At 42.5% G+C, this 25,624-nt stretch overlaps 1 protein-coding gene across 1 annotated transcript in view; it reads left to right on the top strand.

Moving 5' to 3' along the window:
• The window catches only part of wdr75 (WD repeat domain 75), a 36,923-nt gene that overhangs the window by 9,200 nt on the left and 2,099 nt on the right, over positions 1 to 25,624 (top strand). Inside the window, exons 11-18 of the mRNA XM_034110046.2 lie at positions 5,022 to 5,137; positions 5,539 to 5,714; positions 5,890 to 6,047; positions 6,638 to 6,818; positions 16,952 to 17,046; positions 17,173 to 17,268; positions 19,242 to 19,411; positions 22,615 to 22,674. Of these exons, the coding sequence (XP_033965937.1) occupies positions 5,022 to 5,137; positions 5,539 to 5,714; positions 5,890 to 6,047; positions 6,638 to 6,818; positions 16,952 to 17,046; positions 17,173 to 17,268; positions 19,242 to 19,411; positions 22,615 to 22,674 (1,052 nt within the window). The remainder of the gene's footprint in view (positions 1 to 5,021; positions 5,138 to 5,538; positions 5,715 to 5,889; positions 6,048 to 6,637; positions 6,819 to 16,951; positions 17,047 to 17,172; positions 17,269 to 19,241; positions 19,412 to 22,614; positions 22,675 to 25,624) is intronic.

Below are 25,624 nucleotides of genomic sequence, written 5' to 3'. Positions count from 1 at the left end.
ACCCTTATTACTTATTGTATCTGCACAAACAAGATATCAATTGGCAAGCTGAGATTCCACAGATTCCAGAACTATTAGTATCATCACTGAGCGATCCGAACTTGCGACAGGGGAAGCGAAAACGGACATCACAACATGTAGCTTCACGGAGGAAACAGATATATTTTTATTAGGGCCGGGACTTTAACGCGTTAATTAAGATGAATTAATTACACAAAAATTAACGCGTTAAAAAAATTAACGCATTTTAATCGCACTTTAATCGCACTTATTTTTGCACAGCGGAACGTTTCTCACTGGATGAGTTTCAGGCGTACCGATTATACTGGAGCACCAACTAACGTTCATGACTTCAGCATGGGACTTCAAACAACAACAAACCACGGTGAACAATAGTCAAACATGAACGAACAAGCTGATGAGACCGCTTTGGTCGGCCCCGTGGATGGGACATTTAGTTTTAAAAAACGGACGGATGGAAGCGTCGATAAGAGCACGGTTGTGTGCAAATTATGCAAAAAAGAATGTGCATATCACCGCAGCACATCAAGCCTAAAGTATCACCTAAATGCAAAGCATGTAGCAGCTAGCGTGGACGTTAGCCCGACTCCGAGTGCAAGGAACCACACCCTGACCCAACCCACACTCAACCAGACGACTGGTTTCAGGGCCAGGATAAGTCAGTTCACGTCTGAGAAAATAACCAACTCCCTGGCTCACTGGATTGCACTGAGGCTCAAGCAGGGCTCGACATTAAGGACTGCCCGATGGCTCGGGGCCATCTAGTATTTAGCTCGAGCAATGAAGCCTCACCTGCTGGTTGCCCGATCGGACAATCTATTATGCCAGTATCATGCAGCTCGCGGATCCAGTAATGAGTGACCCGACAGTAAAACTAAACATATCTATAACTAGTTTAGGTAGTTTGAGAGGTAATTAAAATAGCTACGTGTGATATTCTAACCTGAAGTGTGTGTTTTGTTCCGCTCACCGCTGCATGTGGTTATGCAGAGCTGCGTGTCGAGTCTCGACTCGTCAGCAGCAGCTGACTCTCCCGTCAGATTAGACTTCACTCGCGTTTATGTCCATATCGATCAGATCCAGCTAGTTCTAGCTAATGATATGACTACCTGCTTATTAAAAGACAACTACACAATAAGTGTCGCTATGCAACTGGGTGAGGCCACAAAGTATAGCGCAGCATTATGCATTTGTTTACATGCCCACCGGAACCCCGAGGCATTACCGACAGATCAACGCACAATCAACCCATCCAGGACATCTCTTTCTCCACATTACGTGTTCGACATTAGAGTTGACTATTCTTGTCTGTCACATACTCTTCTTGTCTGTCACATAAGTGGCGCAACTGAAGCGGTATTGCTCTAAAGGGAAATTATTTTGACCGAAGATATTTAGATTTGCCGGCTAACGGGAACTCTGACGTGTGCTTCGCGGATGCGCTCGGCTCCTCTCGACTGCTGCTCGGGTCTGCTCGGTCAGCTTCCGGATGAGGAGGCATTCGTTCGACCAACTTACAGTAGTTAACATTACAAACATTTTTAACGGGGGCCATAATAGTGTAAATAATGTTTGTTTTTGCAGTTATAACTGAATGTAATGTTTTCTACTTTTTTCCATCTGGGAAGGCATTTGCCTTCATCAGATGGAAAGTGTTTTGACCAACAACTTAAGTATTTCTTAAAGCTATGCAGGGCATGCAAGCGAGCAAACAAGAACAAACAAACAAGTGAAATGAAGAATAAAATTGAAATTGTACAATATAATATTGTGGTGGTTCATCTTATAATTCAGTCTAGAGAATGCACCAGACAGCATCTAAGACCTGCAAACATCAAAATGTTCTAGGGGGACGGAGGCCCCCCAAACCCTTCGTGCCATTTTGTCCGCGTGCATTTTTCAGGGCAATCTCTATTGGGCTCAGGGCCATCTGTAAATTAGCTTAGATGGCCCACAGGGCCAAAATCCTTAATGTCATGCACTTGGACTGTAGACCACTTGGAGTAAAATCCATGTGAAAATTGCTTCTCACTGTTTTCAGGTCAAATATGTATATTTGATTAAAAATGCGATTAATTTCGATTAATTAATTACAAAGCCTCCAATTAATTAGATTAATTTTTTTAATCGAGTCCCGGCTCTAATTTGTACTAATGCTGTCAAAATTATCGCGTTAACGGCGGTAATTAATTGAATTAATTGCGTTAAAAATATTTAGCGCATTTAACGCATGTGCAGAATGGCCCGCCCCATACGTGCCACCAGTGGCAGCGCCAGGGTATGGCTGGGGTAGGCTACAGCCATACCAAGAAATGGCTTAGCCCCACCATGAAAAATGATGTTAAAGTAAGCAAAATAAAATCTGCCAACTCGCGCGGAGTAAATTGCACAGGCAGCAGTTAGTAAGATTGATTTCAGTAGCCACTTGTCTGGAAATACCGAAGACCAGAAACGGTTTTGAAAACTTTTGTCACGTAGTGGTCGTCTTCTCAATAGAACATCTTTGATAATGTCTTCTGGCCAATCAGAATCAAGATAACGACGTGGTGTTGTTTAGGGGTCGACATTCCGCATTTGACCGATTATCGGTATAGGCCTTTTTTTTAATCAAATTGCCGATACAACTTTGCCTCTGATGCGGCCGTTTCTCTGGCTGCAGTCACCACTCTGCGCCCACAGCGCTATCTGATAGGCTATTACTGAAGATTTTCCGGGCGGGAGCCAGACAGAGAGGCGGGACCTTCTCAGATTACAGGCAGGTGCGAAAGAACGCAGACACAGACAGAGGCAAGCAGCGCTGAGCGGCAGAGCCATACATGTGTTAAACCGAAGTTCAATAAACATCCCTATCCCCTCAGCTGAAGTTTCAAAAACACCACGATCTTATGATCCAATTCTATCAGTTTCCCAGTTACACAGGGACGCGGGAAGTCAGTCAGAGTTGGGGGTGCGTGCAGCGTCTCGCAGCGGAGTAACTGTGGTGGGGGGGGGGAGGGGCTGCGAGTGGAGCCTCGCAGTTTTTCAGGTTGATATGTGAAGCTCATTAGCTAGCCAACATGTATCTAGCAAATGTTTAGCAAAATATTAGAAGTGAGGCTACTAGACTAACGTTAGGTCTACTGTCTGTAATAGCCTCACTTTTAATAGTTTGCAAAACATTAGCTAGCACTAGTGTTTTGCAGTTGCTAGCAGCTTATTGGGATTTTATGCTAGATAGACAGATATAATAAATTCAGCATTATTGTTAGTTAAGCATGTCAGCCTGCAACCCCACTTCTTGTCTCTCTAACTCATAGCAGATGGCTGCACTAAAGAAAAGGGCACAGAGAGGAAACAAGTTGTAAGATGTTTAAAAGTTCATTAAACATAATATATTCTTAAATGCATTTCAAAGAAGTTGTGTTGGAGTTTGTGTTATTCTACATTTTGACACCAAGATTTTTTTTTTTTTACTGCAAATGTATATCGGTCCCAAATATCGGTTATCGGTCTTGATTACTAATAATCTGTATCGGCCTTGAAAAAGCCATATCGGGCGATCCCTAGTGTTGTTGCAGTCCCGACGGAGAATACTTTTGCTGTAGTACAGTAACACATAACTGGTACGCAGGTTATGTGCAACAATCTGAAATGCGTACCGTCACTTGTGTCACAAAGCGCATTTGCGTACCGACGTCCTTGTGAAGCTTTTCCAGAAGGCGGTTCGATCACCGGACGACAGAGTCGGTCTCCGTGTGCACAGACGGGGCTGCTGTTAACGTCGGTCTGTACAACGGAACTGTGCCAAAACTACGCCAACCGGCTGCGGAGAGAGACTCCCTCCTTCACTGGAGAACTGCGCTAAAACAGCTGATCACAACGTTCAAGCTCTGTGGTCATGAAGTACTCCACTAGCGTGTGTGTGTGTGTGTGTGTGTGTGTGTGTGTGTGTGTGTGTGTGTGTGTGTGTGTGTGTGTGTGTGTGTGTGTGTGTGTGTGTGTGTGTGTGTGTGTGTGTGTGTGTGTGGTGTGTGTGTGTGTGTGTGTGTGTGTGTGTGTGTGTGTGTGTGTGTGTGTGTGTGTGTGTGTGTGTGTGTGTGTGTGTGTGTGTGGTGTGTGTGTGTGTGTGTGTGTGTGTGTGTGTGTGTGTGTGTGTGTGTGTGTGTGTGTGTGTGTGTGTGTGTGTGTGTGTGTGTGTGTGTGTGTGTGTGTGTGTGTGTGTGTGTGTGTCTGCGTCCGTCCGTCCGTCCTCACGAGAAACACCGGCTGTTGTTCTGCCTGCTGTGACGTCAAGTTACTCCGTTCTCTGCTTGTAATTATGCTGAAGCTTCAACGTTGTATTTATCATCTGAATTTGCCGAAACAAGTTTAATATTCTGAAAGCCAAGACTTTGTTGATTTGAAATCAGATGAAAACAAACTGTAACGGACCCTGCCGTGTTATCTATGATTACTCTACGCTTACATTCATAATGTCAGCCGGAAGAGTAGATTGCGAGTGAGAGGTGTCTTCGTCCTTTTCAAGCTTCAAACATGTATTTATCGTGTGATTTTGGAAATAAAAGTTTCATATTCTGAAAGCCAAGACTTTGTTTCTTTAAAATCAAACAAAACGCCCGAACACGGAAAAAATAGTTTTTTACGCAAATCCACGTTTATTTTGAAATGAGCCGTTGCGACTTCCGACTGATTCCGAAAGAGCGGCTCACATGTGTTCTGGGAATGTCATTTTCGAGCCTGAGACCTGAAAAACAGGCTCGGGGCTTAACAGGTCATTCGACTCCTGTGCTGGTGGTCAGTGGGTTTCTTGTGTCTTTTATCACCAGATATATCTTGTCTTGTTTTATATTTTGTGTCTTTGTTCAAGCAGATTGACATGGTGTAAAACAAGTATTCTTTTGTAGTTGCATACGTTTGTGCCAGTCTGCAAGGTACAAATGTTTTATCCTGTAAAACCACTTTATCAACCTAGAATAAACTAGAAGCAGTTGATATTCACTCCTTTTTTTGTCCTGGTACAGGAGAAAGTGTCAGGACGGACTTGATGGTGGACCCTCGCAGCAAATCCCTGGTGCTGAACGGGAAACCAGGCCAACTGCAGTTCTACTCCCTCCAGAGAGACAAACTGCTGTACAACGTAAGCACTCAAAGAGGGTCCAGGGGACTTGCTGTAACATATTTGGATTACAGACAGAGTTAAACATAAAGATATATATATATGCTGATCCTCATTGTGAATTATCTTTGAATTTATAAACATGTATGTAACATTTGAGCATTTAAACTAGACCTAGGTTATATATTTTGAATTTTCAAATAGGTCTTTAATTATAATCAAGTTAACACTCAGTTTTATTTGATCTGCTTTATGATGAAATGTCTCTGATTGTTGTGAATCAGTATTTTTGTTGTCTGCCAGTCATAAATTGTCTTTTTTTCAGTTTTACGCCACATGTGTACAGTCTACCGAGTCCAGTAGTCCAGTTTACTGTTTCAATAACATAATCCTGAGGTTTGTCATCTGCTTGTTTCCCACAGCTGGATATAGTGCAGCAGGAGTACATCCATGAGTCGGGGCTGGAGCAGTTTGAGGTGGTCAAGGCAGCTTTTGATGCCTCTGGCAGCTGGATGGCAACAGTAGAAGAAAGAAATGAGAAAGCTGCTGAGCTGGAGCTTAACTTGAAACTGTGGGCATTTGATGAACAAACACAGAGGTACAGACAGCGAAACTACATCTGACATTTCTATATTCTGGCGTTTCATTTAAACAGATGCAATTCAATTGTAGACTTTTCAAAAGTGTCTTCAAGATTGTAGTTTTGTGAATCACACTGTTGAGGAAAGGTCAGTGTTTAGTATGAATGCTAATGCTTATGGTATCACCTGCAGTTTTGTGCTGAACACGACCATCTCGACCCCCCACGAGGCCCGGATTACAGACATGTGCTTTTGCCACGCTGCCGACAGCCAGACCACCATGCTGGTCTCCACCAGCAAGGACGGACACTTCAAAGCCTGGCAGCTGAGTGCAGCGGCCCACACAGAGGGTGAGCAGTCCTGGTTCTGCTCTGTTCGACTGTGGTCATATCTACCTTCTCTAGTGTAATGTATTATCTCTTGGATTTACACACGGCATCTATTGCACGTCTGTCCGTCCTGGGAGAAGGATCCCTCCTCTGCTGCTCTCCCTGAGGTTTCTCCCATGTTCCCTTTAGACTGTGGGTTTTCTCTGGAAGTGTTTCCTTGTATTGTCATACTGATATTCTGTACACACTGTGAAGACCACTGAGACAAATGTAACATGATATTGGGCTATATAAATAAACATTGATTGACTGATATTGTAGAGGGTTAGACTTCTAGTTGTTGATGTGCATCTCCAAGAACTATTGCTGTGTCTTAATTAGTTGAGAGTGGAGCACTCAACACTTGGTGCAATCAAACACCTTCTTGGCTTCGTGGCGCAGTCGAGGTTGAACCAGTGAACGCAGCACTTTGCAAATACACTTTTTTCACTATTCTTTTATGATGGCTTTACAATGCATCAGTTTGATTGTTGGCTTGGAGCCAAATTGGGGAGTACATTTGTCACTAATCTAACACCCCGGTGCCTGTCTCCTTCTAACCCCCCTTTCAGATGAAGGTCCTTCCTGGTCGTGTGATTTTGTCGGAGCCTATCACAGCCTGGTGCCTGAGCGCTGCTGTTTCTCGGCCGATGGCTCGCTGCTGGCAGTCAGCTTTCAGGAGGTGGTGACGGTGTGGAGCCCGGCTTCCTGGGAGCTCCTCACCACTCTGTCTCAGCCTCCTCAAGCGATCAGGTCAGAGCACACACATGTACTCGCCTCCCACACATCTCCAGGGCTGCCTGTGGAACCTCAATACTTGTGTGTTGATTGTGATGAATTGATTATGTTTGAAGCGTTGTTAAGTATTGAAAAAAGTATTGCTCGTAGGACTGCACAATGAATCCAAATTATTATGAAACTGCAGTATGGAACCGTGCAATGTTCAAATCACAAGAAGCACAACATGTGTTAAAGGTCCCATGTCACGGCCATTTCCACTGATCATAATTCCATTGTTGAGGTCGACTAGAATACATTTATATTGTGCAATGTTCCAAACTCACATTGGTTTCTCACAGCATCTCTGTATAGTCTGTGAGGAGCTGCTGTGAGGAGCAGACAGGGCTTCTGTGTCGGAGATAGATACAGCGAGAACAAGCGAAACTCATCCGGAGCACACAAACACTCACAGCCGAAGTAAAAACAATAATTGTGGCTTAATATTGAGTAAGAAAAAGGTTTATAACGCTGTGAGCATGGGTCTGCGGAGAGCATTTCTCCGCGATCCCAACGTAGTAGTCCGAAAAACGTTTACCCATTTAAACAGTCGTGGTAGATACCTTGTTTGTTTTAAACACAGGGTTCGTACGGTCATTGAAAACCTGGAAAAGTCATGGAAAATGCAAATTCCAGGCCCTGGAAATGTTCTGGAAAACAATATTTTTCCCAAAGTTTTGGAAAAGTCATGGAAATGTAACTAAAGTTGCGTCAAATATAATTTACATTTAATCTAATCGCTGAAATAATCTGCGGTCGCGAGCTGTTATGTGCCATCATGACGCGCATGGTATTATTTTTTAATATATGAAGCGCTCGAGTCTTCCTGCCTGTCGGCTGAACTCTGCTGCTCCGGGATGAGGGTCAGCTACATTATCTACGGTGTGTTCGTTAACTGTGCGGAGTCACTGTGGCACAGACTGCACCACTGGTGAACAGCTGTTAGAACGGGCCGTTCAGGTGTTCAGAGCAGAGCGGCACAGCGTGATGTGAACTGAAACGTTTTTCTGTCGCAATATCATTTAAGGAATCGTTGAGCTAGCTAGCTAGCATACATTGTCACTATCTGCTAACGTTAGCTTTAGCCTTCGTTTTCTAATTTTTTTTTTCATAGGCTATAAACAGAGGTGGTATAAGTATAGATCTTGTACTTGATTAAAAGTAGAAGTACTCAGATCGTGTACTTTAGTAGAAGTAGGCTACTCAGATCTTGTACTTAATAAAAGTAGAAGTACTTAATAAAAGTAGAAGTACTCAGATCTTGTACTTGAGTAAAAGTAGAAGTACCAGAGTGCAGGAATACTCTGTTTCAGTAAATGTCCTGCATTCAAAATGTTCCTCAAGTAAAAGTAGAAAAGTATTCTCATCAAAATATAGTGAAAGACAGTAAAAGTAGTCGTTGTGCAGATTGGTCCATTTCAGAATAATATATATGATATGTTTTATAATGATTGATCATGAAAGTGTTCTCAAAGCTGGTGAAGGTGCAGCTAGTCTGAAGTACTTTGTAGACTGCAGGGTAGCTGGTGGATTTACTCCAGGTGGAGCTAAAGTCTGATTCAACACTTGATTAGATTTCACATCATTCATCCAGATCTGTGAAGTAACTAAATGTATTAAATACATGTAGTGGAGTCGAAGCACACCATGTACCTCTGAACTGTAGTGGAGTCGAAGTACACCATGTACCTCTGAACTGTAGTGAGTAGAAGTACACCATGTACCTTCAGGTTCAGGTTATTTATTTGTACCCGTAGGTAGATTCTTTTTGCAGAGAAAAAGACAAGGGTTCCATCCTGACACTAAAAACAAACACAAACAACAGACACATCTCTAATAAAGTACTAGTAAAAGTACAAGTATACCCTGCTGAACCAAATCTCAAAATATTTAAAAAAAAAATGTAAGAAGGAAAACACTAGTACAAACATGGACATTCAAAATTCACAATTAAATAAATAAATAAAGATAGGCATCTGTGTGACGCTGTAGTGAGTAGAAGTACACCATGTCAGGGTTCCCACGGTACCTGGAAAACATGGAATTAATTTTTTCATTTTCCAGGTATGGAGAAGTCATGGAAACTGAGCAAAAGTGAATACTTACATGGAAATAGAAACAGTTGTCCTGGAAATTGTTATTGGATGAGGTGTAAAATAGTAATAAAATGAAACTATTGAGCACAGAATTAAGATGAGTTTATAAAAACACTTTACATGTAAACAGCTTTTACTGTAGATAGAAATGGACGATCCCATGTTGTAGAGCATGCTCTTGGCATCCTATATGGTATATTGGATGTTGGAATTTAATGCAGGCAACTTGGTGATATGGACTTTAGAAGTATAGTTTCGGATTGGTGGACTTCAGGAATAATAACGTTACTTGCGATCTCAATAGAAGGGTCAAATACATGCATTTCCCAGCCAACACGGGAGCCTTGACATCTACAGTGAAACTTCTTATGCAAGTTTATCCTCAAATGTAAGTAGCTGTGTTTAACTGTGGTAAACTTGGGTTTATCAACGTTAGTTAGTAAGCAGTGCAATCTTGCTAACTAGCTAGCAACTTGAGTTTGTTTTGAATTTGTTAATTGTGTGTGTGTGTGTGTGTGTGTGTGTGTGTGTGTGTGTGTGTGTGTGTGTGTGTGTGTGTGTGTGTGTGTGTGTGTGTGTGTGTGTGTGTGTGTGTGTGTGTGTGTGTGTGTGTGTGTGTGTGTGTGTGTGTGTGTGTGTGTGTGTGTGTGTGTGTGTGTGTGTGTGTGTGTGTGTGTGTGTGGCCCCGCCCCCTCGCACACAGACGGGTCAGGATTGGAAAGATCGAAAATACTAAAAACAATCATAGATGCATTTTTGCAGTCTTTTTGCATATTAGATAACGGAGTTGACGACGCCAAAACTGCAATATAATGTTTGTAGCATAATAAATATGACGTATCGTTCTTCAGTGCCCTACGCTGTACATATCCGGCATGAATTGCTGAAAGGTTTGGGAAGCTTTGTTTCGTGAAAGGCTGGCAGAGGGTGCGGCCATAGCTCTGGGCGTGGCTACTGGGTATCCCTACGTAGCGATACCCAGGAAGTAAATGAGAAATCTCCAACGAGGCGTTTTGGGGAGGTCTTCTCTGTGTTAGAGTTTTACTCCCTACAGCAGGCCTATTCAAATGGCGGCCCGCGGGCCAGATGCGGCCCAGAACCAACTCCCGAGTGGCCCAGCCTCTTGTGGCCAAATTCCTACACTAGTACAGACCATGAACGCAACACTCCGCGTTGCTAGAAACCACCAAACCACAACGCAGCACGTTTTTTGAAAGTGCATCTAGTGGTGCTAGTAACGATGGTCCTATGATAGCAACTCTAAAACATGTCTCTCTCAACTCTGAAGTGTAAACAGAGACAAAACGGTCATTGATCTTGTGGAGCAGATGCGCGAGTCATTGCCCAAGTCAAGCTGGACCTTTTCGCGACCGACTTGAGTACGGGTCGGATGCTGCATTTTCCGACGCTCCACAAACACATCACATCCCCGGCACAAATCACGGATGTGATGACAGATTTCATTGCGAGGTTGAAAGAGAACTTTGGTCAATTGGATGGACTTGCTCTGCCCACAGAGGTGATGGGCTTTGTCAGAGACCCCTCCACTGTTGCAATGGAGGGGGGCGTATCCACCAGAGCAAAGGAAGTGGTCCCCTCCATCGACGAGGGGAAATGTACACTGAAACTTATTGACATGCATTCATCCGTAACCGGATGCCCCAAGCGCAGCGCACTAACGGGCCAGCGAAGTTTTGGAGTGACGTCAACAAACGGCAGTTCCCTTCGTTCAGAAAGTAGCGATTTGTGTGCTCAGTATGTTTGGATCAACATACAAATGTGAGTCAAGCTTTTCACACATGAACTCAATCAAAAGTAGCACTCGCTGCTCCCTGACTGACAGCACTCTTCACCAATGTCTTAGGATTGCATTGACATCCTATGAGCCAAAAATCACTGCTCTTGTTCAAAACTAAAAATGTCACTTCTCCCATTGAGAAAGTCAGCGATGACAAATCACACATGCGGTGATAGTAAGCACCTAGTTTACCATAGTAGACGTGTAGTGTAGTATTCATTCATGTTAGTTACCCTTATCCCTTGTTATGGGTTTGTGCACTGAAGGGTTTGACAGTTATTTTTGTATTTAAATGCACTTTGTAATGTGTCTGGGTCGAAAAAAATTACCTGAATATTTTACTTCTAAAGCGAACACATGTAATGCTACAACTGTGCACTTTTTTTTTATGCACTGATGCCTCAGATTCTGTTAAATTAATGCTAATTTGTTGTGTTTTTATGCACTTTTGTTAGATGAACAATGAATACAAATGGCATGTTTTTTATCGCAGTAATATGTGTTGGTTTAAAATGTGTCATTACCCGCTTTTTACAGGCCGCTGAATGTCTGGCCCAGCTGAATTTTGTAGTTATAAAATCTGGCCCAATTGAATGTGTAATTGAATAGCCCTGCCCTACAGGGTGTACTTTGAGGGGTTTGACTCTGCAGACCGTTTACATGCATTAAAAGCTTCATAACACACAAGGGGACGGGTAATAACCGGCATGACATGGGACCTACAGGTTATATTCTGACTGACTAAAAAATACTTGTTTGGTCAGATCCTCTTTACAAAAATCCACCATCAGTACTAATAAGAATAATGATGCAAAACGTTCAATCCCTCTACTGTAAATCATATTGCTGTTGCAATAGCAATCAAAACAGCTCGATTAGTAACTTTTTCATCGTGCAGCTGTGATTGCTCAGATTCTTTACATTCTATTTTAGTTAACCGGCAGCTGTTGTTACTTTGTACTACTATTGTGCCACTTTTTTAATAGAATTGTCCAAAAATCTATGATGATATTACACAGTATGGTTACAGTTGTATTTATAATTTGTATGGCTAACTCATCCCAAACAAGAGACAGCAAATGAATACAAGACAACAAAATGTATGCTTCAGTGTTTCCCACAGATCTGAAATATATTTGGGGGGGTGCTGGTAGCAGGTGGGGGGGGTTGAGGTGACTTGCCTTTGTGACGTGCAACAACATTAACCTTTCTGTTGGTCGCTTGTTGGCCGGCCCTTCACGCGATGGCAGAGCGAACAGGTACAGGCAGGGCCCTTAGTGATAGCCCTATAGTTTAAATCTACTACCCACAAATAAACATGTGGACATGGGTTACTATTTAAAAAAATGGTAAATGTATTTAGGAACCTATCCATGTGATTGGGGGTGGACCTCAAATCCTCTAGGGGGGTCCGGGGGCATGCCCCCCGGTACGATTTTTAAAAATTGGAGCTAAATGCATCAATCTGGTGCACATTGAGGGGAAATTAAAGAGACTAGATCTATGGAAACACCTATATGAAACAGAACTGTATACATTTCAATAATCATAAAAATCATGGCCATAACCAATAACATACCATTTCCAACATGAAAAAAACACTGAAACTTGTTTATTTATTTATTTTTGGTTCATTTATAGTTGTGATTGTGTCTGAGCTCCTGAACCAGCCTCCCTCCTCTCCCCCTGCTCCTCTTTGAGGCAGAAGCAAAGACTAGTTTTAGCTCTCAACAAGTTTTAATAGTTTATCTTGCCTTTTTTCCCCTAGTTAACTTTTTATTCATTTATTCATCCATATTTTACCAATGACTCCCCCTCAAATGGAGATGTGTTTACATAAATGGTGACCAAACCGTTTGAGACCCACTGAAAACTTAGACTAAGTTAACTATCTAAACCAGAGGTGCCCAGTACGTCGACCGCGGCCGACCAAGCTGGTAGATCGCGAGTCATTCATAAAAAAAAAAAATCCAGCTCCATTAAAATAGACAAAACCGGTTTTGATCCCTCCTCCCTTGGCCTCCTTGACACTTAATTCAGGAGTTTACTTGATTGACAGAAAAAGCGACCTATCACTTTCCAGTCTGTTAACCCAGAATGCAAAGCGATACAAAATCAGTCAAGTGCCGGGAAAACTCAAATGAAGTTAAAGAGACAAACAACAAAATGAGTGCGGGACCGAGCAAGAAGCTAAAGACCACTTCCACCCGGAATGAGAGGAAGAATATTTTGTTGTGATGTCACATTCAAAGGTTATTATTTGAAAAGCAAGCGTCGCTCTGCCAAAGAAAGGTAACGTGGAGAGGCGTTATCGGAGTGTTCACAAGGCATAGCAGCGACTTCCCTCCGAGTAGCGAGTTGAGAAAGGTCATGTATTATTGCTACACAAACATTATCTCGCAGTCTTATTGTCGCCAACTCGTTTCTAACAAACAAATGCGTCTATGGTAGATGTATTTTTGATCTTTCCAATCCAGGCGAGATCTCTCTCCCCCGTCTGTGTGCGAGGGGGCGGGGCAGTTTACACACACGCAGCTGCTACATGCAGCAACACACGGCGGGGATGGCGGAGAGAAGCGCTCCAAGGTGTGGTTAAATGTTACCCGTCTCGAGGTGGACGATGCTCGTTACCAAGAGAGTTCAGCGGTAACACGAGCAATGTGTCTAAACTAGTGCTGTCAAAATGATCGCGTTAACGGCGGTAATTAATTTTTTGAATTAATTGCGTTAAAATATGCATTTTAATAACGCATTTAACGCATGTGCAGAATGGCCCGCCCCATACGTGCCACCAGTGGCAGCGCCAGGGTATGGCTGGGGTAGGCTACACCCATACCAAGAAATGGCTTAGCCCCACCATGAAAAATGATGTTAAAGTAAGCAAAATAAAGTCTGCCAACTCGAGCGGAGTAAATTGCACAGACAGCAGTTAGTAAGATTGATTTCAGTCGCCACGGTTTTGAAAACTTTTGTCACGTAGTGATCGTCTTCTCAATAGAACATCTTTGATAACGGCGTGGTGTTGTTGCAGGAAGTCCCGACGGAGAATACTTTTGCTGTAGTTCAGGGCAGAGCCATATAATAGTAATAATATGGCTCTGGTACAGGGGTGCACATAACTGGTACGCAGGTTATGGCGTAATCTGAAATGCGTACCGTCACTTGTGTCACAAAGCGCATTTGCGTACCGACGTACTTGTGAAGCTTTTCCAGAAGGCGGTTAGATCACCGGACGACAGAGTCGGTCTCCGTGTGCACAGACAGGGCTGCTGTTAACGTCGTTTTGTGCCAAAACTACGCCAACCGGCTGCGGAGGGAGACTGCCCCCTTCACTGGAGAACTGCGCTAAAACAGCTGATCACAACGTTCACACACTGTGGTCACGAAGTACTCCACTAGCCCCCCCCCCCTCTGTCGACTTTCCTGAAGTACTCCCCCGTTGATAGAAATCAACACGTAATGAATTAAGACCCCACGGTTTGATGATTGATAGGTGTGTGGGTTGTCTTTCATTTTGACATGCAGAAAAATGTTATAATAAACATAGATACTGTATGTTAAATTGATATATCCGCCTGCTTTCATTTATCTTTCCATTCCCACAACAATATACATAAAGAAATGGCATATTTTGGACATAGTTCGAATGGTGATTAATCATGATTAATTAATTTTTAAGCTGTGATTAATCTGATTAAAATTTTTAATCGTTTGACAGCCCTAGTCTAAACATTTATCAAAAGTGCTCCACATCCAGACGGAGGAATGCACCGGGTTGGACTGTCTTTCTAGCAGCTCTGTAGCCCCGTCCACGAGGAACGTCTCCACGTCAGGTGTTCTGTATGCTAGCAGCAACACACGGAGTTAACTCCATTATTCAAACATGGGTTAATGATTAGAGGAAACTGAGTTATTTAGTTTGTTAAAGTTTCAGCTATTCTGTTTACAGTTCTGTCATCACATTATTTAATACGGTTTGTTAAAACATTGTTGTTTCTTTTGATGTGAAATATTATTTATTTAATTTAAATAAAAAGCAATTTTAATTTTGTTCACAATTTGTTAAGTTAATTTAATAATATATGTATTTTTGAATCAAGTATTAATCTTTATTGTCTTCATTGTTAGTTTCCACATGCCTAAAACAACCTCAAGCTAAATCTAAAAGTTGATGGCTAAATCAGAGCGTTTGAGAAATTGTGCAAGGCAGACAGTAATAGTCCGAATAGTCGATTAATCGTTTCATTAATCGATAGATTAATCGATTATCAAATGAGTCGTTTGTTGCAGCCCTATTGTAGTTGTCCCATGTATAAATAAAACGTGTTATTCAGCAACCCTTGCAATTTGGGATTTTATTTTTGGTTGGTAGACCTCGGTGAGCTGGTCATTTCAAAAGTAGCTCACCAGCCAAAAAAGTGTGGGCGTCCCTGATCTAAACACTCAGTCCTTCACCTCACCTGAGCTGAGTTTATCCCGAGCTTGAATGGCACACAGAGACCAATCAAGGGCTTTGATTTATGATCTGTATGTCAGTGGCCATGTCGGCAGGCCACATCATGCAGAGAGCCAGTCTCCCTGTGTGAGGCAGGCCACTTAACAGGCCAGGTCATCGGGGAACCCCCCGGTCCTCCCGATGGCCAGTCCGGGACTGGGTACAGGAGGCGTAGAGCGAGGGAACATTGTCCACAAGTTGGCGTCGTGGTCGCGGATGAAAAAAACCTAAATGGGTGGCCGTTAATATACCTGGGCGGCCCGCCCAAGTAAAGTCTGAGTGGGAAACCCTGTGCTTATTACAAACGTAACAGAAATATCAAAGACTATAACTATAAGAGGATAATTGACCCAGTAAAACATTCAGTTAACATTATATTTTTAAAGGATATGGCTGGTTTTATTCCCTTCCAACACAACACTCTAATGCAAAGAATAATTATTTTTTAAGCAAGAATCTTATTTAGGGTCTTAAACGGATGTATAAAAAAAACAAGACAAACACAAAGTAAGTGATTTAGCAAAGATAGGGTTATAGAGAGACTGCTGCTAGAAGTTAAACTTAATATGGATCAAATGTTGGTCTCAAACTGATCATAGATTGCAATTAAATGCACTGTAGCTTCACTAAAGAAATGCTGGTTTGTTGATTTGTACATCCCAAGTAAGCACAGAACAGACACACTGGGGTACACATTCAGGGAGAAAAGTATCACTGCACACACGGATTCACTAAGCAACCAGCTGTTTGAGAGTTTGGCCCCTTAGCAGTGGATGTCTAAGAACAGTTAAATGAGCTTGTTAGCTCCCTGGCAGTGGTCCAGAGCTGTTTCTCACCGGACAGGGGACGTTACCGCCTGTCTGCCAGAGGAACACGGGGACAGGCTGCAGCTTCACAACGTTGCTCCAGTCGCTGAAATGTTCTGCAGACCCCCCCCCCCCCCTTCCCTGCTCTCGAAAAGGGGCCCTCGGGTCACTGAGGACAAAAGTCCTGTTGCTAGTTTCTGTTCCACTTTCTGGAATAAGCTCTGAGTCAGCCCACGCATTTTTCCAAAACCATCAAAGAGAGACGACTTGCGATGTATCAAATAGTGAGAAAAACCATTAAATATAATTTGAAAGGCATAAAAGAGAACAACTCTGTGATGCGTGGCTGCAGGCAGACTTTTGGTTTAGTTATGTTGACTTTCCACAAATGTAACCTGTCCGCATTAAAAAATGCATAACTGTTCTAAAAGTCCAGAAAGCCACTTCCTGTGTCGTTTGGCTGCTGAAGATAATAAGTTTGGAGGGAGGGAAATGTTAATGGCCAGCTGTTTTGACAGCTGCCTGGTAACCCTCACATAACTACCACCTATGGATATGTGCTGACCTCCAACCTCACCAACTCCACACTATCACGTGTAACTAGGGAAATAAAAAACTAAACATTCTTTACCAAGAAAAGTAATTATTATTATTAGTCACCAATTACTTTAAATAATATGCAGACAATGTTGGCCTCCTTTTTTTATTTTTGTGCGAGACAAGCATTTTCTGAATGCTAATTCTTGGTGGGAGTTCAGACTGCTTGCGTGTTTCATTTTGAAGCCCTTTTAAGCGGAAAACACCTAAAAAGCTAATCCTGTGAAATATGTGTGGTGTGAGGAGCTGGTTTGTCGGGGGTGTACTTGGGATTCTTTATAGCACCAGGGATAAAAAGGATTTTTTTCCTTCAACAGGGATCTTTGTTTTGGGCGCCTAAGCTGTTCCAAGTATCTGCTGGGAACCACGGCCAGCAAGCTGCTCTGCTGCTGGAACCTGCTCACCTGCTCATGTGAGGCTGCACCTTCAGAGGACCTGGCAACACTTTTGCTGCTCAAAGCATTTGTTGAAATGTATGTATATTTTTGTAGGTTTTGTTCCTGTATAATTATACCTCTCTGTGCTGTGTCCCCGGCAGTGGAGTGGAGCACCGCGATGGACGTCAGTCTGCTGCTGGCTGACCCCCTCACTGAGAACATGGCCGCCTTCTGCTTTCATGCTGGAGGCACCGACTGTAAGCTTTAATCTGGGTTTTAGCTTTGCTAAGTTTCACATCCCAAGGCACAAAAACAGTTTATAAAAAACAAATTTGAAAACAAAGCAAGTAATATGTTAACGACAACCTTAACACAAATCTGAAATGACTTGAAAGTAATAGTATCAAAGTCCTAAAGATTAGATCTGAGAAATGTATTCTAGCCTACTGTTATGCTAGCTGCTCAATGAGAAGGTCATACGTTTAGCAGGTCATAACCAAATTGTGGGTAAATACAAAATATTGACCTAATGCTGGCGCTAGAGGAATTGTCTCGGAATCACCAAAGTTATAAAGGACATTAATATCCGATCCGATAGTCTTTGAGAGATGGATCAAAAGGACCCACCAACATTTCCATTCCTGGAATCATGCAGCTATCTAAAAATACTACATTTCTTCCAAGAAACAAATCCAAAATGCTTGTTGATCCGAGATACAGTTGCTGCACCTGTTCACAAAACTAAATAAAAAGTTATCCAGAAACACAACCCAGGCAGATATTTGCCTTGTTGTGGATAAATGTTTTTATTTTGAGAGTGAGCGGACTGTCTGTTAGTGTGCTTTGCCAATTTCTTCGCTGGCAAGCCACCAGCTCTTTAAAGGAGGTCCGATTGCCCCCGGTACCGAGGGCAGACGCAGCATCTCTTAAGAAACAGCATTAACATTTAACAACCTATTAATGATGCATACCCACTTAACAGGAAGCAACTCCGCTAACAGACGATATTAACAACTTTTACCTAAACAAAACACAATTCCAACACCAAGCGTCTAAATCGTCTTAAACGAGCTTGAGCTACATTAGCACATATTTGGCGAGAGCAATCTTTTCTACTTCATGCTTTCTGCACAAACGACATATCATATGAAAGCTGAGATTCCACACATTCTATTGGTTTAAGTCTCATCCCTGTACGACCAAAAACTCACTGAACTAGCAGCCAGGAAAGAGCAATATTTATAAATATGTCTTGCCTTTGCTGTTTTGTGATCAAAAGTTGTGTTCAAGGGCATACAAACGCTGCTGAAGGTTAATCCAATGTCTCCGTGTCACTTTGAAATGATTACAGATAATCCATCATTACATGTATTGTAATAAACGGCGTATAATGTTTAGCATCTGCTTTAGGGCATGTGTGTGCGTCATTTTAACTGACCAATGGTAATGTTTACATGGATTTACGAACTGCCCCTCGATTATATTTGCTCTAACGGTTACAAAGAGGTGTCAATCACCCAATGTTACCAATGGGTTCCAGAGATGCGGCCATACGTAATGCATAGGTCTGACTGGCAGCTGGCGCACCATTACGCTTTGTGGTGAAAAAAGGTATAGAGGTCATGGTGAATTTTCCAAAAAGGTCAAAAACAGTGACGCCTATAGTGATCTGTCAATGAAATAAAATGAGTTTTACAGTCTGGTACCTGAGAAAGGTCAAATGGTACTGATGGTACCCAAATGTACCCACATATGAGTCCGCCTGGACCTACCTGCTAAACCTCTCATAAGTCAAGTTTCACTAAATTAGCATCTATCCTGACACAGGGTATACTTATGATATACTATAGTTTGGATCCCTAAAGGTTCTGGGCTAGTATTCCATCATTCAAGTGTGGTTGTCACTATAAATAATGTGTTTTTTTAGGCGGATTAGAATTTAAATAGTTTTACTATGTTCCATCTGAATTTACTCTGACACAGCAACATCTATATTGATTCTGACACTTCTACAGCCAATTCACAGTTGTATCATTGCTTTGATAACAAGATTATTCATATACCCCTTTTAGTTGTGAAGATATAGTCATTCATTCTGGGCATGTCATTTTCTAGCCTGAGGCCCGAAAAACAGGCTCAGGGCTAAGGAAGGGGAGAAAGAAGTTTTTTTTATTTTTTATAATACTTTCTTTTTAATAACACTTCCCCCCCCCCCTTTTTTTATTTCCAGTGTTTGTGTTTCAGCCCAGCGAGCCTCGGCCCTTGTTTTCCCACAAGGCCGTGTGCTCAGGGAAGGTGACTCGTGCCATCTTCTCCCCGCGGGAGGAGATGCTGGAGAGCTGTGAGGAGAGCAGCCAGTGGCTCAACCGCTCCCAGCTCCACTTCCTCACTCAGTACATGGTAAGGCCATCACATCTCTCCATACTGAATGTTTACCTAACAACAAAGAGCAGAATAAAGGAATACTCATATACTTGTGTTCACCCTTAGAGTTACGGGTAGGCTTTCAGAGGCCGTTTTCAAACATTAGAATAGTTATATTCAGCTTGAACACAACTGATGACATTTTGTTTGTTGGATAATGATCTATTTGGTCACTATGCTGTTGAGTTGGTCCAAAGGGGGCGCTACACTTAGGCTGCAGCCACACGAGCACGATAACGGAAAGGCACCACAATCGTTGTTAAAAAATCTAAATATAAGAATAATAGACGGAGGACGGAGCCTCTCTTTTCCTCTCCTGACAGCCCGTCAGTATCCGTGGTCTCATGCAGCAGCTGATCCAGTAATGAGTGACCCGACAGTCAAAATAAACATAGTTATAACTAGTTTAGGTAGTTTGAGAGGTCATTAAAATAGCTAAGGGTGATGATCTAACTTGAAGTGGGTGTTTTGCTCCACTCATCGCTCCATCACAGCGGGCAGAGCTGCAGGTTGTCATGCCGAGCTGCGTGTCTCCTGTCCGATTAGACTTCACTCGCATTTATGTCCATATCGATCAAATCTAGCTGGAAGCTCCTGCTGGGTGCACTGCCCTGCGAGATACCGGGACCTGGCTCGAAACACTGGGGCTATTGCGTCATCGTTAGCAGGAAATTATCGTTATAGGGCGTAATCACGGCGCCGTATGGGCCCCCAGAGCGTGTCGTCCACAGATCGACCCACCTTGGGACCCGTTATCATTATCGGTTTCTGCGTTTCCATGTCGGCCTCGTGTGGCCGAACCGTCTGTCTGATAGAGAACTGTAGCGGATATGACCGCTATCGTCCTCGTGTGGCTGCAGCCTTACATTTGTTAGTGTTTCTGATAACAATTTTTGACAGTGGAAATGAATCAAACTTGACAAGTTAATAACGCGTTAACGCAAAAAAAATGAACGCCACTAATTATTTTAACGCGATTAACACATGTGTATTTTTTGCTGGTGAACAGCTGTTCAAACGGGCCGTTCAGGTGTTCAGAGCAGAGCGTGATGTGAACTGAAACGTTTTTCTGTCGCAATATCATTTAAGGAATCGTTGAGCTAGCTAGCTAGCTAGCTAGCTAGCATACATTGTCACTATCGGCTAACGTTAGCTTTAGCCCTCGTTTTGTAATAGTTTTTTTCATAGGCTATAAACAGGTGGTATAAGTATAGATATTTACTAGAGTAAAAGTAGAAGTACTCAGATCTTGTATTTTAGTAGAAGTACTCAGATCTTGTACTTAATAAAAGTAGAAGTACTCAGATATTGTACTTAATAAAAGTAGAAGTACTCAGGTCTTGTTCTTGAGTACAATTAGAAGTACTCAGATCTTGTACTTGAGTAAAAGTAGAAGTACCCAGATCTTGTACTTGAGTAAAAGTAGAAGTACTCAGATCTTGTACTTGAGTAAAAGTAGAAGTACCAGAGTGCAGGAATACTCTGTTACAGTAAAAGTCCTGCATTCAAAATGTTCCTCAAGTGAAAATGGAAAAGTATTCTCATCAAAATATAGTGAAAGACAGTAAAAGTAGTCGTTGTGCAGATTGGTCCATTTCAGAATAATATATATGATATGTTTTATAATGATTGATCATGAAAGTGTTCTCAAAGCTGGTGAAGATGCAGCTAGTCTGAAGGACTTTGTAGACTGCAGGGTAGCTGGTAGATTTACTCCAGGTGGAACTAAAGTCTGATTCAACACTTGGTTATATTTCACATCATTAATCCTTATCTGTGACGTAACTAAAGGTATTAAATACATGTAGTGGAGGGAAAGTACACCATGTACCTCTGAACTGTAGAGGAGAAGAAGAACAAAGTAGCAACACATTGAAATACTTAAAGTACAAGTATCTCAAAATTGTACCCAAGTATAGTACTTGAGTTTATGAACTTAGTTACTTTACACCACTGGCTATACAGATAGAAAGACTAAGCGTTGCACAGAGGCATGAAAATACATTTACTCAACAGTGCTGCCAGAATGATAAACTGACTGTTACACAATTAAAATAAAAGCTTTTATATATTTCTATTAGATGTGACTCTTTGGCGCTTCTGTTATTATTACCTGCTGCTTTAGTTGTTCTGACTGCTAAACTCCTCTGTTATTCCTAAACCGATATTCCGTGGGGTCAGGGGTCGGGTCCTTGTCACCTTTTTCATACCTGATGACTTTGCCTCCCTGACTGCAGTTGCTTTAGCGAGTAGAAGCTAGTAAGCCTACTATTTGATTTGTTTTAGATAGGCACCACATGTTTCATATGCAGACCTTATTTTCCTGTTCCATGTTCAAATAAACCATTTTCAGTGGTCATTTTTTTTTGGGTCATGGAAAATGAGGTAAAGGTCATTGAGAGGTCATTGAAAAGTCATTGGTGAAAAAGTGTATGAACCCTGATCTGGTGCTAGCTAGCTGCGCTAACGGATATAAGGAGCCGTTTCAATGAAAACAGAGGAGCGACATTTCGCCGAGCACTTGACTTTATGCAGGAAGCAGACAGTGGGACATTATACGAGAAGTCAGCACACTCAGCACGGATAGTGCGCAACATGATTGCAGCGTCCAGACAGCTCCCGTTCGAGCATATGCCTTGAGCTGCACATAGCTCCAACGATCCATCACAGTGTCTCTCCACACACACACACACACACACACACACACACACACACACACACATTGTATTGTATGAGAGGTTCCAGGTTGAATTGAGGCGGATATTTGTAATGTTCAGAGGTTGTTGTGTTTAATATTCATGAGAATATTTGTCATTGATCAAATGATAATAAACAAACATTTGCATGAAGCATATTTGTCCACTCATATGTTGATAAAAGTATTCAAAACTAGAAAAATATCCCTCTAAGGAACATTTAGAACAGATAAAAAATGTGCGATTAATCGCGATTAACTATGGACAATCATGCGATTAAATATTTTAATCGACTGACGGCCCTAATTCTCTCACCTCCTAATTTCACCTGAATATCGTAACTATCATAGTTAAGTCGATGATGCTCCAGGGTGCCATGGGGGAAAGTAACATTGCAGTCAAAATGATGTTTCTCTATAACGACCTTGTTGCCAATCTGTGTCTGCGCTGTAACTGTTGGCTGATGATGATTCTCCTCTGCAGGACCTAATGACATTCACCACCAAGGCGGAGGAAGACCGCCTGCTGGCCTCCAGTCGACAGGTACACACACCTGAGCACAAACATCATGATTGGACTCCTCAGGATGTTACATGTTTAGCTCTTTGCTCTGAACTCAGTTCCTCAGGCTTGACAGTCTGAAGATCACAAAACTTAAACAATGGAATCTGAGAGCTGGACTCATGCCTGTTCAGGCGTAACTTCAAGTCTTCTTCAAAGAGGAAGAGTGAGAAGCCAGATCATTCTTTTTCCTAAAGTTACAGGCTCTGTCCAATAAATGAGCTATCTGTGGGTCAATGGAGACTTTTCTAAACTGTGTGGCCACACCCTCATGCCACGTGCCACACCTGTAAGGGAGCCTGGAGGGACCCCTGAGAGACACGCCTCCAGATCACTGAGGGATCTTTTAGATATTAAAGGGCACCTTTTATGCAAAATGCACTTTTTAATAATAATAATAATAATTCCTTACATTTATTATAGCGCTTTTCCAGATGCTCAAAGCGCTTTTTGATGTCTTTTATACATAAATGTGTCCCCGGTGCGTCAGGAGACTTAAAATAAAATACAACCCTCTCTCTTTTCTCCTTACCCACATCTCTAAAAACGGAGGTACAACGGAGCCGTGCACATATGCTGCGTTTTTTTTGTAGCTGTGTCTTTAGTTGTAAAATGATGCGCGCCACAGTTTCCACGCTGCGAGGCTCCTGTCAGGCGCTGTTATTAAAGAGGTGGAGGGAGAGTCCTCTCTGATAACTACATCTCAGTGAGTTAAAGGACTCTGTGTTTCGATTACCTTTAGATTAAGTAGTGGGTCTCAAACGGTTTGGTAATCATTTATGTAAACAAGTATTTCCAAATCACACTTTTATATGATCGTTATAAAAAAACAAGAGAATAACAGGTATGAAATAATTCCAACTCATACTATAGGACAGTAACACAAGAATACAGGTTAAAAGGGGAGTGATTTGTAAAATATGCATAAAGGAAAAGTAAATCTGTTTCCAGTTCTGTTTCATCTGGGTGCTGAGAGAGGTATCCATAGATGTAGTCCCTAATGTTGCTCTCAAAGTGCAGCAGATTGATGCATTTAACTTCAACATTTAAAAAATCTTCTTCCCGGCCCCCCCTAGAGGAGGTGAGGTCCACCTTCTGCCCACACCCCCTGTCAAATTGTCCCACCCACATTGAGGATGCTTCCTACGCCCATGCATGACAACATTACTAAAATGTGGGCTGGCTTTACGTTGAATTCCAGGCTACGTTCCGCCCCAACCTAACCTATCAGAAACAATGCTCGACGTGTTTGGAAGTAATAGGGTCTGTGTTTACATTAGCAAGCATCGCTAACACTCAGAGCTAACTCTGTACTGGAGAGAGTATGTGTAAAGAAGCCGTATATAAAAGGTAGTGTCCTTGTGGTACACCTGTGAGAGAGAAAGCATTTGAGCTCCATACTGTTTCAGAAATAATCCTTGATGGCGTTTCATCACGGCAGCGTTTAGCTGAGTTTCTGCTGGGAGACAGCCTTCTCTTCACAGAGCTCACTGCTTGCATGGGGACGCTCCAAAGGGGCGTGGCCAGCAGCAGCTTGGTTACATTTAAAGGGCCAGACCTAGAATCAGCACTTTAGTAACAGGGCTGAAATAGAGGTGTATGAGCAGAGTTGGTTAACGCGTTACTGTAATAATATTACTTTTGTCGGTAACCGCGTAGTTACTTTTATAATTCAGTAATCCCACTACAGTTACTAACATTGCCCGACACGCGACAGTTAGCCTACTGACATAAAGAATGACTAGATTCTCCCTTTGACAGACGAGAGGGATTTCTGCCGCAGGTTTATATTTACGTAACATTAGCGCGACTTGCACGTCCAGTGCGTCAACATGGCTGAGTCAACAGCGATTACTTTCGAGAGGGGTGGAGGTCTGCCCATTATATTGAGTTTGTCCGAAGAAAGGACAGGAATGTGACGGTGAGGTGCAAACTGTGTCCAGGCCAGAAGCTTTTATCCACTGCTGCAAACACAACGTCAAACCCCAACAAGCACTTGCAAAGACAACATGCTAACGTGAAGCTAATAGCTAAGGAGGACCTCCGAATCCAGAGAGAGGATGTCGAGTAAAGTAACTTTTTACTAGTACTTTAGGTGCGCCGCATTTGCCCTTCAGATGAGGCTCCCTCCGCAAAATGAAGCCCCCTCCACAGTCTGGGTGATCTGCCTGTAGGGAGGGTGGCCCTGCGAGTAAAGTAGCGCGTTTGTAATATATTACTTGTTTTGAGTAACGACCCCATCTCTGGGTATGAGGCATGCTACAAAGTAGGGATGGGAACGATTAATCGAATATTCGAAATTATTCAGGTATTCCAATATGAGTTATTAATTTTTTTTTTATCACATTTTTTTTGGGAGTGATGCCTAAGTTGATTACATATTATCAAATTGAATAATTCAATGTATATATATATACGACAGTGCCATAGCTAAATGTGTTAGGTGACGTCTAAAGGTGTCTTTTGCTCCGCTCACCGGCCCTTCACAGCGGGCAGAGCTGCAGGTGCTGATCTCTCTCTCTCGTGTCCGGTTATACTTCACTCGCGTTTATGTCCAGATCCATCAGATCTAGCTGGTTCTAGCCAATGACATGGCTGCTGCCCCTCCCTACACGCAGATCACGCAGACTCAACCCTCATCTTAGGCCCAAATGTGGCGCAAATGGGTCGTTGCGAGGTTCCGGCGCTAACAGTTCATGAGCGTGCTCCCCCGCCCCCTGTCAACACTCGCGACACATGAGTGGCCAGCCTAAACAACAATAAGCGCTGCTTGGCAACCGTGTGTGGCGGCAAAGTACATAGACATTTTGACAGGAGAGATTTAGTTTTGCTGGTATTCAACATATTTTACCAGTCATAGTCCGGTAATTATTTACACTCCAAGAAGAGTCCTACACAGACATGGAGGAAAAGGAGTAATGTGTGGAAATAT

This window comes from Pseudochaenichthys georgianus, chromosome 21, assembly GCF_902827115.2.
Source record: "Pseudochaenichthys georgianus chromosome 21, fPseGeo1.2, whole genome shotgun sequence".
Classification (NCBI taxonomy): Eukaryota; Metazoa; Chordata; class Actinopteri; order Perciformes; family Channichthyidae; genus Pseudochaenichthys; species Pseudochaenichthys georgianus.
The sequence above is the reverse complement of the archived record's forward strand: the minus strand, read 5'-3'. Positions and strand labels throughout refer to the sequence as shown.